Here is a 14,633-nt window from a genome sequence, read left to right as displayed (position 1 = left end):
AGATCCTGAAAGGTACCTTGACAGGTGCTTCCCACATACTCCCTGCACTCCGGGTTCTGAGCAGTCTTCTGTCCAGCTGCAGTGACTCTATTCCTTTGTATTCCTTCTGCCGGGAAGCAGGGCTTCCAGGAATGCTGTTTAGCCTGCTCAAACACAGCCAGGAAAACAACAGTATCCAGCAGGTAAGCACCAGGCCGGGAACCTCTGAAGACCAGCAGAAAGCCCTTTTCCTTGGACCTCTCTCTTTCAAACTGACATCTGTATGTGACTTAACTGCTTTTTCTTTTCTTTCCTCCTTTTTTCTAATTACCAGATTATCAGTTGTAAACTAATTCCTTCTAGGGCCAGATAGGTGGTGTGACATCATTGAGGCAGTCTATGTGTATAACTGATTGTGAAAAACATGATGAACTATATATACAGTGCATGCATGCACACTCTAAATGAGGCACCTTCTCCTCAGCCCTCATCCATTTTGCCCTGTGGAAATTTGAGCCAATGTGCCAAGAAAAGAAAGAAACCCAGATTTTCCTATGTAACTTTTATTATTTTCTTTTTATCTGTACTGGGGCTTGAATTTGGGACTTAGGCGCTGTCCCTGAGCTCTTTTGCTCAAGGCTAGTACTCTACCACTTTGAGCCACAGTTCCACTTCCAGTTTTCTAGTGGATAGCTGAAGATAAGAATCTCATGGGCTCTCCTGCCAAGGCTGGCTTTGAACCGTGATCCTCAGCCTCCTGAGGAGCTAGGATTACAGATATGAGCCACTAACATCCAACTCATTTGTAACTTTTTGATATAAGCCAGGTGCTAGTGGGGCATGCCTATAATCCTAGGTACTCAAGGGGCTGAGATCTGAGGATATTGTGTTTCAGAGCCAGCCTTAGCCAGATAGTTTATGAGACCCTTATCTCCAATTAATCACCAAAAAGCTGGAAGTGGAGCTCTGGCTCAAGAGATAGAGCACCAGCCTGGAGCAAAAAAGCTAAAGTGGGGGACTGGGAATGTGGCTTAGCTGTAGAGTGCTTGCCTAGCATGCACAAAGCCCTGGGTTTCAATTCCTCAGCACCACATACACAGAAAAAGCTGAAAGTGGCGCTGTGTCTCAAGAGGTAGAGTGCTAGCCTTGAGCAAAAAGAAGCCAGGGACAGTGCTCAGGCCCTGAGCCCAAGCCCCAGGACTGGGGGAGGGGGGGAAAGCTAAAGTAGAGTTGGGAATGTGGCTTAGTGGTAGAGTGCTTGACTATCATGCATGAAGCCCTGGGTTCAATTCCTTAGCACCACATAAACAGAAAAGGCCAGAAGTGGAGCTGTGGCTCTGGTGGCAGAGTGCTAGACTTGAGAAAAAAAAAGTCAGAGATAGTGTTCAGGCCCTGAGTTCAAGCCCCAAGACTGGCAAAAAAACAAAAAACAAAAAAAACCAGCTAAAATACAATGTCCAGGCTCTGAGTTTAAGCCCTAGTACTGACACACACATACACACACACACACACACACACACACTTTCTGATATTTAGAGTATTTTATTTAGTAATGTTGGATACTCATTATAATGATTTGATTTCTCACAGTAGGATACTAAAGTCCAGAGATTAAACTCCTATCCAATCACTAACCAGTAATTGGTCACAGAAACAGTAAGTGGAAGAGCTAGGACTGAGACACAATATGCTTTTGTTTTTGCTTTTTTGCCAGTCCTGGGACTTGAACTCAGGGCCTGAGCACTGCCCCCCTGAATTTTTTTTTTGCTCAAGGCTAGTACTCTACCGCTTGAACTACAGCGCCACTTCTGGCCTTTTCTGTTATGTGGTACTGATAAATTGAACCCAGGGCTTTATGTGCGCTAGGCAAGCACTCTACCACTAAGCCACATTCCCAGCCCTAGACTCAATATGTTTCGGTCCAAATTGCTACTTCCTCATGTTATGTCCTGCCACAGCTACACTCAGGTGAAACTCTTCCAGAGTCAGAGTTTATTAGGCCCGTGTTAGGACAACTAGAATGCTGCACTCTGCTAGTAGGTATTAAGTTTGGGTAAATTTACAGAATTAACAAACATAAACCTTTTTGTGCTCTTATTGTCTTTTTAAATAGAGCTTCCTACACTTCAGAATGCTGATCAGGCCAAATAAGACAATATTTCCAGGCTGTTGATGGCCTATTAGCTGGCACTTTGTTCTATTTTGACTGTCCCTTTGCTCAGACTTTTTTTCCTCTGTCCCTGTTAGGTCCTTGACTGATTAGCTATACTGTTTTTACTATGTGGTTTTTCAAGTTTGTTTTGTTGCCAGTCCTGGGTCTTGAACTCTGGGCCTGCGCACTGACCCTGGCTTCCTTTTGCTCAAGGCTAGCATTCTACCTCTTGAGCCACAGCACCACTTCTGACTTTTTCTGTTTATGTGGTACTAAGGAATCGAACCCAGGGCTTCATGCACGCTAGGCAAGCACTCTACCGCTAAGCCACATTCCCCAGGCCCCTCAAGTTTGTTTTTTTATAACCTTCATTTCTATCCCTTACTTTACCCTTATTCTCTATCTCCTTTTCCCTGGCAGCAACCATGGTATGGGTCTTTCTTACGGGACCTGATGGCTGTGATTCAGGCCTATTTTGCCTGTGCATTCAATCTGGAGAGGACCCAGACTGGTGACAGGTGGGCTGAAAGGAACTTTCTCTGTTGATTAGTTTGGCTTCACTTTTTACTTTATTTCTTTCTCTCCTCCTTAGCAAGAGATTAAATGAGAATAAGCTGTGATTTGTGATAGAGTTAGGGATCAGCTGAGTGGCTTTAAGATCAGCTAGTCTTTGTAAGGGACCTTGAAACATCTTTAACTTTACCCCAAGACTTTCAAACTCTAATAATAGCAGTTACAATGGGCCTAAATGGAAGGATCAAGGATGAAAAATGAGATAGAAGAGGCTTGGATGGTATCTATGACAAGAGTGAGTAAAAGAGAGGAGAGAAACAAAGATAGAGAGGAGAGAGAGTAAAGTGTGTGTGTGTGTGTGTGTGTGCGCGCGCGTGCGTTTCAGTCAGGGAGAAAGGAGGGAACATGTGTTCCCCTTGATGTGTTCCCCTTTTAGAGTCTCTTGCCTGCTGGCCTGCCCATTCAGGATGTTTGGGCTTCTAGTATAAAAACAGGATGAAACCATGGTTCATTTTTCCCTAGTCTACAGGTGTTTCAGGAAGCTGCCAACCTGTTTCTGGACCTGCTGGGGAAACTACTTGCCCAACCAGATGATTCTGAGCAGACATTTAGAAGGGACAGCCTTATGGTAATCTATTTCCATCTCCAGATTTCCATGTTTCTATCATCCTCTATGTCCTACCTCCTTTCTTCTGACTTGTAAAGTCAGTACCACAAACTTGAATTGGATTCCCACCATGTGCCATATATCACATGGGTAAGAGAAAGTTTCCACCTCAAGGGACTAAAGGTAGTCAAGTGAGGGAAAGTAAAAAATACATCACAACTTTGTATACAATACAAAAGCACCACTGAAAATACCAGTAATGTTATTCGGAGAGTCCTGGAAATAAATCTTGAAGAAGGAAGTCATCTCTCCAAGAGTGCATAGCAGTTTGCCAGGTAGCTGAGTCAGGAAAGTAGGGAGGACATTGCAGACAACAAACAACATACCTAAACGCTCAGAGGCATAAAGCAGTTTGCCATTTACCAAGGAATCACAAATAGAAACGATGCTGACCATCTAGTATTTCCCAGCCTTGTTTTTCATGAAGACTAGTGAATTATGTCAGTTCTCTGTCCTACACTCTGGAGGAGAATGGAGGAGTGAATGAGAAAACAACTCAGAGTCCCTGCTCTCAGATGGCAAGGAAGTTAATAGCTGCAGGACCAATCAAACTGGCTTTTGGGAACATAGATCTGGGCTATATTCCTGCCTCCAGCTAACAGGAGTTTCATACTTTTCTACTCTGAGATCCTACTTTCATATTCCTTACTTTCAAGTCAGGAATCTTTTTTTTTTTTTTTGCCAGTGCTGGGGCTTAAACTCGGGGCCTGAGCACTCTGCCTGGCTTCTTTTTGCTCAAGGATAGCCCTCTACCACTTGAGTCACAGCACCACTTCTGGCTTTTTCTATATATGTGGTGCTGAGGAATCGAACCCAGGGCTTCATGTATACAAGGCAAGCACTCCACCACTAGGCCATATTCCCAGCCCCAGGAATCTTTTGACTTAACACAAATTTTGGCTAATAGTGGCTCGTGTTACTGTTCAACTCTCACATCATTGTACAATGAGTAGAAGAGGGAGTTTGGGATAATTTGCCCTTCTCTTGAATTTCTGAATCCTTATCCTTGTAGCCCATGGTTTATACTCTGAAGAGAGACATTATCTAGGGAGGAGCTGATTTGAAAATAGAAAGGATGGGAATGTAGCTTGGTGGTAACACATGTGTTTTAGTATATGAAAAACTCTGGGTTCACCCTAACACCATCAATAAAGCTGAAGTGATGGTGGCATATGCCTATAATCCCAACACTGAGGAAGCTGGAAGGAAGATTGTGAGTTTGAGGCTAGCGTGTGATACATAGGAAGAAGTTTGAGGGTGACCTGGTCTGCATACTAATAAGTCTAAAAAAACAACACAATAGCTACAAAGTGAGGGAAAGGAATGGAAAGAGGAAGGTATAGAAAAGAGAAGGTAAAGAAGGGATAGGAGAATGCGAGGAATAGGAAGGGAAGAAAAAGAAATAAAATCCACATTGAAATTCATGTCGTTCCATTGGAAAGGCAGATAGTTTACTATGGAAAGCTTGCAGAGTTAGCTGTCCTCAAGGGTTTTATCCTCTTCTGGGGGCGGGGGCGGATTCTTTGGATATTCTTGGTTCTCACATTATGTTCAGTTTTCTGATGCCCTTTTACTACCTCTACCTTTGTCTTCTTCAGTGCTTTGCTGTCCTGTGTGAAGCTATGGATGGAAACAGCCGGGCCATCTCCAAAGCCTTTTACTCCAGCCTGTTGACCACCCAGCGTGCTGTGTTGGATGGGCTCCTCCATGGCTTGACAATTCCACAGCTCCCTTTCCACACACCCCCAGGTAAAGAGTAGGGATGCTAAGAGTAGAATCTGGAGTCTTTCTGATGGTAGGCAAGCACTTGATGATGGAGCTATACCATCAGCCCAGTTAAATTTAACAATCAATGGCTAATTTTTTTCCAGGTTCTTTTTTTTGTTGTTGTTTTGTTTTGTTTTTTGGCAGTACATGGTTTGAGCTCAGGGTTTGAACTCACATTCACTAAGCAAGGGCTCTATCCCTTGAGTCACACCCCTAGTCTGAGGGAAGGTTCTCTTGACTTTATTGTTATATAGGTCTGGCTCTGATCTTCCTACTTCCATTATCTAGAATGATGCCCGACAGTTGGTAGGTGCTCAATAATTGTAAGCTGAAAAAAATGAATAAAGATCTGAGAGAAGCAACCAGACCTCACCCTGCATTCTTTGCCTTTCTCCATAGGAGCCCCACAAGTGAGCCAGCCACTGCGGGAACAGAGTGAGGATCTACCTGGAGCTATTTCCTGTGCCCTGGCAGCCATGTGCACTGCTCCTGTAGGGCTGCCCAACTGCTGGGACGCCAAGGAGCAGGTCTCAGCTACAAGTTCTTGTTCCTCTCTTCCCAGCTGCCAGAGTAGATGAAGAGGCTGGCCCTAGTTTCTCAGAGAGAGAGAGAGAGAGAGAGAGAATAAGATTTTATGGCTCTCCTTGCTCAGTATTGAAACTTTTTTTTTTTTTGCTAGTCCTGGTCTTGAACTCAGGGCCTGAGCACTGTCCCTGGCTTCTTTTTGCTCAAGGCTAGCACTCTACCACAGCCCCACTTCCGGCCTTTTCTATATATGTGGCGGTGAGGAATCGAACCCAGGGCTTCATGTATACAAACAAGGCGAGCACTTTACCACTAGGCCACATTCCCAGCCCTATTGAAACATTTTCTAAATACAATGTAGCCAGAATTGCAGAGCCTCAACCAGCTGGTGAGGGAAAGGGCTCCATGATAAACTGCTCAGGTGGCATGCCAACCAGTTGCTTCTTTCTCCAAGGGCTCAGTTTGTCTAGCCTGTGCTGTCCAGTAACAGTTTGCCCCATCCCTGTTCACACAGAGTCCAAAGAAGGCTAAGACTCAGTTCTGCATTCATTAGCCATGGAAACTGGAAATAGAAAGAGATCTGGGGTTCCTGTAAACCTGAAAAGAGGCACTAGCAAAGGATTAAGAATCCAGGTCAATTAGAAATAAGCAAGGAATAGGTTTGGAATAAGTAGGATGGAGTTTCAAGTATGTCTCCCTAGGTCTCTTGGCATTTGGCAAATCAGCTGACTGAGGACAGCAACCAGCTAAGGCCGTCCCTCATCTCTGGCCTGCGGCACCCTGTCCTGTGCCTTCACCTTCTCAAGGTACTTCCTTCCTATGGTTCCTAGGATTTTAGATTAAGCCATGTTAATCAAAATTGAACAGTGACCCTGTCTCAGTGTATCACAGCAAGAGACACCCCTGTCTTAGACTTTTCATCACAATGGCAAAACACCTGAGGGAAACAACTTGAGAGGAAAGACTTATTTTGGCTTAAAGATTTTATTTGTTTGTTTTGTTTTTTTGGCCAGTCCTGGGCCTTGGACTCAGGGCCTGAGCACCATCCCTGGCTTCTTCCCACTCAAGGCTAGCACCCCTTCTGGCCATTTTCCATATATGTGGTGCTGGGGAATCGAACCCAGAGCTTCATGTGTAGGAGGCAAGCATTCTTGCCACTAGGCCATATTCCCAGCCCCTGGCTTAAAGATTTTAGCGATTCCAGTTCATCCTGGGGGTTAGGGTGAGGGGGCATGCTGGAGCAAAGTGCTCATATCATGGCAACCATGAAACATAGAAAATGCCTGAGCTTTTTCCTTTTTCTTCTTTTATTTTATCTGGGCCTCCAACCTGCAGTATAGTACCATCCACATAGAGTAAGTCCTCTCTGGAAACACTCTTGCACACATACCTAGAGGTGTGCTTTACCAGTCTCCTCCTTGTTTCTCTGTTCAGTCAAGATTAACCATCACAGCCCGCTTTGTAGGGATGCCAGCTCTGTTGGAAGGCTCGCTCGCTTTGCAGCTCAGCCTTCCAGGCTAGTAACTCTGGCCTGCTTCACCCACCAGCAGACTCCTTCCACTTCCTAGGTTTTTTACTCCTGCTGCCACACCAGTGAGCGCCTATGCCGTCTTCTAGGGCAGGAGTCCTTGGCCTTGGAGTCACTGTTGATGTTGGTCCAGGGCAAGGTAAGCCAGTGACATGGGTGGGCATCTCACAGGGGCCCCTATCTCACCCAGAGGTTTTTCTGATAGTTCATGTTTATTTTGTAGATAAAAGTAATAGATTGGGAAGAGTCCACTGAAGTGGCACTGCACCTCCTCTCCCTTCTTGTCTTTCGGCTCCAAGATCTGCCTTCTGGGTGAGTAGCAAGGTCAAATAACTATCTATCCCCTGTCCCCTGTTCACTTCCCCTCTTCCCATCCCTTCTCTCCTCAGTCTCTTTTGGAGCCTATCGAAGGGCTTGAACTCAGGGCCTGGGAGCTGTCCCTGAGCTTTTTTGCTCAAAGATATCACTCTACCACTTGAGTCACAGCTCTACTTTGGGCTTTTCGGTGATTAATTAGCAATAAGAGTCTCATGGACTTTCCTACCCAGGCTGGCTTTGAACCATGATCCTCAGATCTCAACCTCCTGAGTAGCAAAGATTACAGGCATGAACCACAGTCAACCTGCTAGGGTCAGATTTCTTTGCTGAAGTCTTCTACCCATGAAGTTAATGATGCCCAATGTGGGGAATGGCACCCTTTAGTTCATGATTAGAAGGGTCTGGGGCAGATAGTGAAGGTTTCTCTATAAAGAACAGACCTGGATTTCCATCAGCTTTGGGCTCTGGAAGTAGACAGGCAGCCTAAGCAAAGAGTCCAGTCCAGAAAGACCAAGGGCCCCTTACCAGCCTCCTTTAACAGTGTGTCTGTTATTTTATCTCCTTATTCTAGAATGGAGAAGCTAGGCAGTGAGGTTGCTACTCTGTTTACCCACTCACACGTCGTCTCTCTTGTGGTGAGTTCTCTACCTTCTCCCTTCTTTCATCCTATCATCCAACCCTCCTGGGAGTGAGTAGTCACTCTCCCATTTGCAGCTGTTTCTGCTGGCATCCATTCTTCTGAACCAGGATATAAATTCTCTCTGCCTTCTAAACACCATTCATTTTTGGACAGTCCTTCTCCCTCTCATCTTCCACAGAATGCAGCAGCCTGTCTCTTGGGACAGCTTGGTCAGCAAGGAGTGACCTTTGACCTCCAGCCCAGGGAATGGATCGCTGCAGCTGCACATGCCCTGTCTGCCCCTGCAGAGGTGAGGCCTACAGGGGAAGGCCCAGACACATTTTCTCTGAGTCAGACACTAGGACATCCCTCCAGGGAAAAGACCAAAATACCAGCAAGCCTGCAGAAAAGTAAGGAGAGGAAAAGGAGTCCCTTCTGTCCTCTCCTTTGCCTCCAGATAATGAGCCTCTATGAGCCTTATCTGGTCAGGACTTCAGATTTCTGAGGCAGGGCTTCTAGAGAAACAAGCAGGGAAGGGAAGAAGAAAAGGAAGCTGTCCGGTTATCTCAGGTGCAAGGTTTCCCTGCTGCCTCAGTTGCCTCCAGGAGCCCATGCTCAGTGATTAATGTTTTTCCTGTTGCCTTGTCTCTTCTCCTATTGTAGAAGCCACTCTGCAGTTGCTTTTCCCAAGTTTTCTCCTTAACTGTGCATTCTTCAATAATTCAGGTCATTCTCTAGCCCCTTTTCTGCTTTCTTCCTTTCCAGAGCTTCTCCCCTTTCCTTTTTTAGAACCTTTAGAACTTTTTCTCATTTTGTAAGGATAGACTTAGTAATCACATTGTTGTCACCTTTATATAAATAGAGTCCTTCATAAATTATAAATTATCCATTCACATGTTACTCTGCAACACACTAAGGAGGAAGACACACCAAATAGGCATGAAGTTGACCTTCAGAGTGATGGTAATTACTGGTGAAAGTACTAAGATTCAAACAGGGGCTCCCTGTTCTCCCTTGTTTTGCTCTACCTGGTTCCCCCAAGTCCCGTATAATCTATCTTCCAGTTGACTCTCAAGTCTTCATCTACAGCACCACCACTGACCTGCTTTAGTGTATGCATGCATCATCTCTTTTCTGGTCTTTGGCACTTGCATACTCAAAAGATCACTCCAGTCTCTTCTCTTTATTACCACCAGAGTTAGTCTTCTTAAGGTTAAATGTTTATTTTGTTCATCCAATAGTTATTGAACACATAGGTCCATGTTGAGAGTGCTGTACTATTCCAGACTCTGAAAGAGACAACAAATATAATCAATAAGAGTGAAAATGATGCTCTGAATCCTAAGTGACTTCCCATTCCTTCTGGGATAAAGTCTGGGCTCTAGCTGGCAATTCAATGTTCACCTGTTGCTTATGGACTCTTACGTTATATCAAAAAGGTTACCATTTAGAAAATTCACTGTGGCCTTTGATGCCTTATTTACTTTTACATATGCTGTGATTTTTTTCTTGGATTATTTTCCCTTCCACTGCCATGTTCTCTTAGCTGTCTTTAAGATCTATTTATTTTATAGTGCTAGATATCAAACCCAAGGCCTTGAACATGCTTGGCAAATGCTGTCCCGCTCAGCTATATCCTTTAAATAGGTATTTATTTAGCAAATCTCCCTGTCTTTAAATTTTTAAATGAATTAGTTTCCTACTTCCAGGAGATGATGTAGGCAACCGCTTGTTTAACAAGCATCTTTCTAGACTGTCATTGCTTCTGTATCTATTTGCCCTATCTTGTCTTTAGGGAACATTTTGAAGGAGGAGTTAGGAACCAAGCCTTGTAAGTCCAGAAGAGCTCCTACTCTACCAGGCCAAGAAAGAAATTTTCTACCAAACCAGGTAGATTCTTGTGTGTCTCCCTACAGGTCCGGCTGACTCCACCAGGTAGCTGTGGGTTCTACGATGGCCTCCTTATCCTCCTGCTGCAGCTCCTTACCAAGGTAGAGCTCTAGCTTAGGATAGGTGGAAAGAAAGGAGAAAAAAACTGGGCCTCTTTTTTTTTTTTTTTTTTGCGGGGGTGGGGGTAGGGTGGGGGAAAGCCTCAGGATAAGAATGAAGCAGCAACCCATACTCTCCTTTTAAGCTACTGTGCCTTATAACTGCCCCACCTGTCCTTATTAAGACCCCTTAAAGGAAACTCTTCAGCTGCATGCCTAGATATCCAGTAGGGAAAAAAATGAATCCCTATTGGTGGTGGGTTTTTTTTTAACTTATTTTGTTTTTAAAAACATTTAAATATTTTTATAGACCTCATGTACAACTTGGCCTTTGATACAAGTGAACCCCAACAGGCCAATTTCCTAGTTTTCAGTAGGCACAATCATGGGTTGAGAGATCAGGGTGTTAAGGTATGATCAGAGGACAATAAGCTGGGTATTGGGGTATCTGTCTGTAGGCCCAGCATTCAGGAAGCTGAGGCAGAATTATAAGTTTGACACCAGCCTGGGAAATTTATCAAGACCCTCCCTGTCTCAAACAAACAAACAAAAAGAAAGTAAAACAATATGGAGATACTAAATGAGAAGACAAGTTATTTTTAGACTCCCTTGTAGGTAAAGGACAGGAATAAAACAGACATTTACACTCCTGACTTCTGCCTCCTCAGCCCTCCTCTTTTACATTGGTCTCTAGCAGGGGAAGGGTAGCCTGATCAGGGATGTGGCTAGCTCAGAAGTGTGGACTATTTTGTGGCACCGCTTCTCCATGGCCCTGAGGCTACCAGAGGGGTCTACACAGGAAGAGGAACTGTTACTATCCAGCCCACCCAACCCAGAGCCAGACTGGACACTGATCTCCCCCCAAGGTATCTTTCTGTTAGCATAGCCTCCTTTTAAAAGCCATTGTGTGGATCAGTCTTTGGGAAGAGGCAGCCTAGAACTGGGGTAATGTGTAGAAATAGCTGCTGCTGCCGCCACAGTAAAAACAGTATCAGAGTGTAACAGTGCATCTATCTGCTCAAGGATGGGGAAGGAGCTGGATATAGATTATGGCCCTGGGAGCTCTGGGGACAGAGGGCCATCTGGGTCTCTTACATACTTCACTAGGTCTCTATCTTTGGTATCCTTTCAGGTATAGCAGCCCTGCTAAACCTGGCCATAGCCACCTTCACCCAGGAACCCCAGTTATGTCTGAGCTACCTGTCGCAGCATGGAAGCATCCTCATGTCTACTCTGAAACACCTGCTTTCCCCCAACTTCCTGCATCACCTGAGCCAGGCGTAAGTCAGTGCTAGTGGAAGAATGGAAGATCGAGAGTCAGCAGTGGAGGGAGGGGGAAGAAGGGAGCAGGAGAAAAGTAGCTAATCGTTGGAGTTATGCAGCCAAAAATGAAATAAAGATTGGGCTGGAAAACTTAGGAGTGGGGGTTGCTGAGAAAGGAAATCTGAGGAGAGGAAGGGAATGATGATAAAGAGTTAAGTTAGCAAGACTGGGTCTGTTCCTCTGCACTGCCATCCTTAGGCCTCGCGGGTTTGAGTTTCTCCCTGTTGTGGTGCTCTCTGTGTGCCAGCTCCTCTGCTTCCCCTTCGCCCTGGATGTGGATGCGGACATCCTTGTCGACATCTTGGGTGACCTCAGGGACTCAGAAATTGCAGCCCACTTGCTTCAGGTACTTGGGAAGTTACAGGAAGTAAAGGTAGGAGAGGAAGATGGCCAGGATTGTGTCTTGTAACTCACTTTCTGACAGCTCCATAGCCCCTGTAGGAATGGAGCATCTTGCTTGACTTAATAATTAGAGTGTCAACAGCACTCAGTCTCAAATACAGAGACATGTGGTCAAAGATGGGCTGGGTTTTTTTTGTTTTTGTTTTCTCTCTCTTCGTGTTTCTCTTCGGCTTCTGTTGGAGCTCCTGGTCCAGACACTGACAGCTGAGCTCCTTGACCAGGAATCACTTCTCTGGCAGTCCTTGGCATGTACACCCTAGGTCTTTGGAGGTCCTTACAAGGCCAAGGGTGAACCTGGAAAGATCCATCCTCTTGGGCTCCATATGTGTTTCATGGGGAATATTGTGAGGCAGGTCTTCCAGCTCTCTAGGGGCATTTCTCCCTTAGTTTGTCTCTTCTCTCTCCTAGCCTTAATGCTTCTCCTACCTACCTGCAGTGTACCTCTCTCACTGAACTCCCTTTACCTGAACCTCCCTTTTCTCAGGTCTGCTGCCACCATCTTCTGTTGTCACAAGCGGAGCTGCCCATCAGCCTCCTTACCCGACTGGCCCTCATGGATCTCACCTCTCTCAACCAGTTTGTGAACACAGTGTCTGCCTCCCCCAGAACCATTATCTCATTCCTCTCAGTTGCCCTCCTGAGTGACCAGCCTCCACTAATCTCTGACCTTCTCTCCCTGCTGGCCCATGCAGCTCGGGTACTGTCCCCCAACCACTTGTCCTTTATCCAAGAGCTCCTGGCCGGCTCTGATGAATCCTACCGGTCCTTGCGCAGTCTTCTGGGCCACCCAGAGAACACTGTGCGGGCCCGTATATATGGACTTCTGGGACATTTGCTCCAACACAGCATAAGCCTACGTGGGGCTTTACAGTGCCAGGCTGGGCTGCTCAACCTTCTGCTGCTAGGGCTGGGAGACAAAGACCCTTCTGTACGTCGTAGTGCCAGCTTTGCTGTGGGCAATGCAGCATACCAGGCTGGACCCCTGGGACCTGCCCTAGCAGCTGCAGTGCCCAGTATCACCCAGCTGCTTGGAGATCCTCAGGCTGCTATCCGGCGCAATGCTGCATCAGCCCTGGGCAACTTAGGGCCCGAAGGGTTGAGAGAAGAGCTTTTACAGTGCCAAGTACCCCAGCGGCTCCTCGAGATGGCCTGTGGAGACCCTCAGCCAAATGTGAAGGAGGCTGCCCTCATTGCCCTCCGAAGCCTCCGACAGGAGCCCTGTATCCATCAGGTACATCCCAGAGGACTTGTAAATCTTGACAATCCAGGCTTTCTGTAGCTCACATTTCTCTGAGATGGTCTGTATGTATGGAATTGGGAACATTCAGAAATCCAAGCTCTCTTCTTGCCTGGGTGCATGAAACTGGGTGCAGTGTGTTGGTGATGAGTTTTCTGTTTACTTCTCTCACCCAAGAGAGGGAAAGGGAACCAGGACCTGTCTGAGATCTCAAAGACGACAGCTTTATTTCTTCTAGAAGTTAGGAGAGAGCTGAAGGAAGACCAGATTTTGAGTCCATATAGGAGACAACTATCTTTTTTTCAGTACTATGCTAAGCAGCTTATTACTTGTAATATTATCTGGTTTAAATTTTAATTGCTCTCATCTTGCAGATGAAGAAACTGAGACTCAAGTAACTTAGTAACTTGTTCTGGTTACAAAGCAAGTAGGTGGGATTGGGCTTTTGAACCAAGAAATCTGAGTGCAGTCTGTACTCTTTTAACCACTGACTTTCTACCTCTTCTGTTCAAGACTCAGTATCTAAGGAGTCCAGTAGAAATCCCATCTGTGATAACACTGATTATAGTAGATCAGTGTAGTTGGGTGCTGGTGGCTCACTCCTGTAATCCTAGCTACTCAAGAAGCTGAGATCTGAGGATGTGGTTCACAGCCAGCCCAGGCAGGAAAGTCTATAATATCCAGTTAACCACCAGAAAACTGGAAGTAGCACTGTGGCTCAAAGTAGTAGAATGCTAGCCTTGAGCAGAAAGAGCTCAGGGGTAAGTACCCAGGCCCTGAGTTCAAGTCCCACGACTGGAAAAAAAAAAGGCAGTGTAATACTGGGTAGTTAATGAGGAACAGAATTGACAGGATACTCCGGCAACCTCTGTGGGGAAGTAATAAAAGAGGATCTTGGTGAGAAATTAGTTTGGATTCTGTTGGGAACCCCTGGAAGTCTGTGAATCACACTTTTTGGTTTACTGCCAGTCATTGCTGCTTTCACTGTCTCTTATGGGGACAAATCAAAGGTTCCCTGGTACAATCAGAGAATAGAAGTGAACCTTGGATCCCGGTGGTGAATCATGTCTCCAAGGTTTTCTTCTCCTGTTGAGTCTGTTCTGGGTCCCCTAAAACCTATTTCTCTTTTCTTCCTTTTCTGGACTTGGCATTTCTGGACTAAATGGGAATCCTGCACACGTGCCCTGGACACCACTGTTTCTGAGCCTCACGTACTGTTCTGTTGCCTTCCTGCCCCACAGGTGCTGGTGTCCTTGGGTGCCAGTGAGAAATTAGCCTTGCTCTCTCTGGGGAATCAGTTACTGCCTCATGGAAGTCCCAGGCCTGCCTCTGCTAGACACTGCAGAAAACTCATCCATCTCCTGAGGCCAACCCACAACACGTGATTCCCTGATGCTGAGGTCCAGCCTCCAGCCTTCATTGCCCTACTGTTGCCAAGTCTTCCGTATTCTCCTACACAAGCCACTAACTCATCTTGAGAGCTGAAGAGACTGAAAGAGAATGATAAGCTGCCAACTTACCTGAGAGTTGAGAAACTAGAAGAGATTTATGTCTAAAGCCCCTTTCTCCCCCCAGATTCAGGATGATTTCAGCCAGTAAACTTCATTGCTGTTGG

General features: G+C 45.8%; 1 protein-coding gene across 2 annotated transcripts in view; it reads left to right on the top strand.

Annotated features, from left to right (window-relative positions):
• Stk36 (serine/threonine kinase 36) overlaps positions 1-14,633 on the top strand; it is a 36,315-nt gene extending 21,682 nt beyond the window's left edge. For both annotated transcript variants that reach the window (XM_048344742.1, XM_048344743.1), the window contains exons 12-27: positions 3-182; positions 2,552-2,649; positions 3,167-3,272; positions 4,910-5,060; positions 5,478-5,605; positions 6,305-6,409; positions 7,172-7,270; positions 7,355-7,443; positions 8,021-8,084; positions 8,268-8,378; positions 9,985-10,059; positions 10,751-10,922; positions 11,189-11,336; positions 11,578-11,725; positions 12,266-13,012; positions 14,260-14,633. In XM_048344742.1, the coding sequence (XP_048200699.1) occupies positions 3-182; positions 2,552-2,649; positions 3,167-3,272; positions 4,910-5,060; positions 5,478-5,605; positions 6,305-6,409; positions 7,172-7,270; positions 7,355-7,443; positions 8,021-8,084; positions 8,268-8,378; positions 9,985-10,059; positions 10,751-10,922; positions 11,189-11,336; positions 11,578-11,725; positions 12,266-13,012; positions 14,260-14,403 (2,565 nt within the window). In that variant the 3' untranslated portion in view covers positions 14,404-14,633. The remainder of the gene's footprint in view (positions 1-2; positions 183-2,551; positions 2,650-3,166; positions 3,273-4,909; positions 5,061-5,477; positions 5,606-6,304; positions 6,410-7,171; positions 7,271-7,354; positions 7,444-8,020; positions 8,085-8,267; positions 8,379-9,984; positions 10,060-10,750; positions 10,923-11,188; positions 11,337-11,577; positions 11,726-12,265; positions 13,013-14,259) is intronic.

The sequence above is a fragment of the Perognathus longimembris genome, chromosome 4, assembly GCF_023159225.1.
Source record: "Perognathus longimembris pacificus isolate PPM17 chromosome 4, ASM2315922v1, whole genome shotgun sequence".
NCBI classification, from domain to species: Eukaryota; Metazoa; Chordata; class Mammalia; order Rodentia; family Heteromyidae; genus Perognathus; species Perognathus longimembris.
Note: the sequence above shows the minus strand (reverse complement) of the source record. Positions and strands in the feature narration are given on the sequence as shown.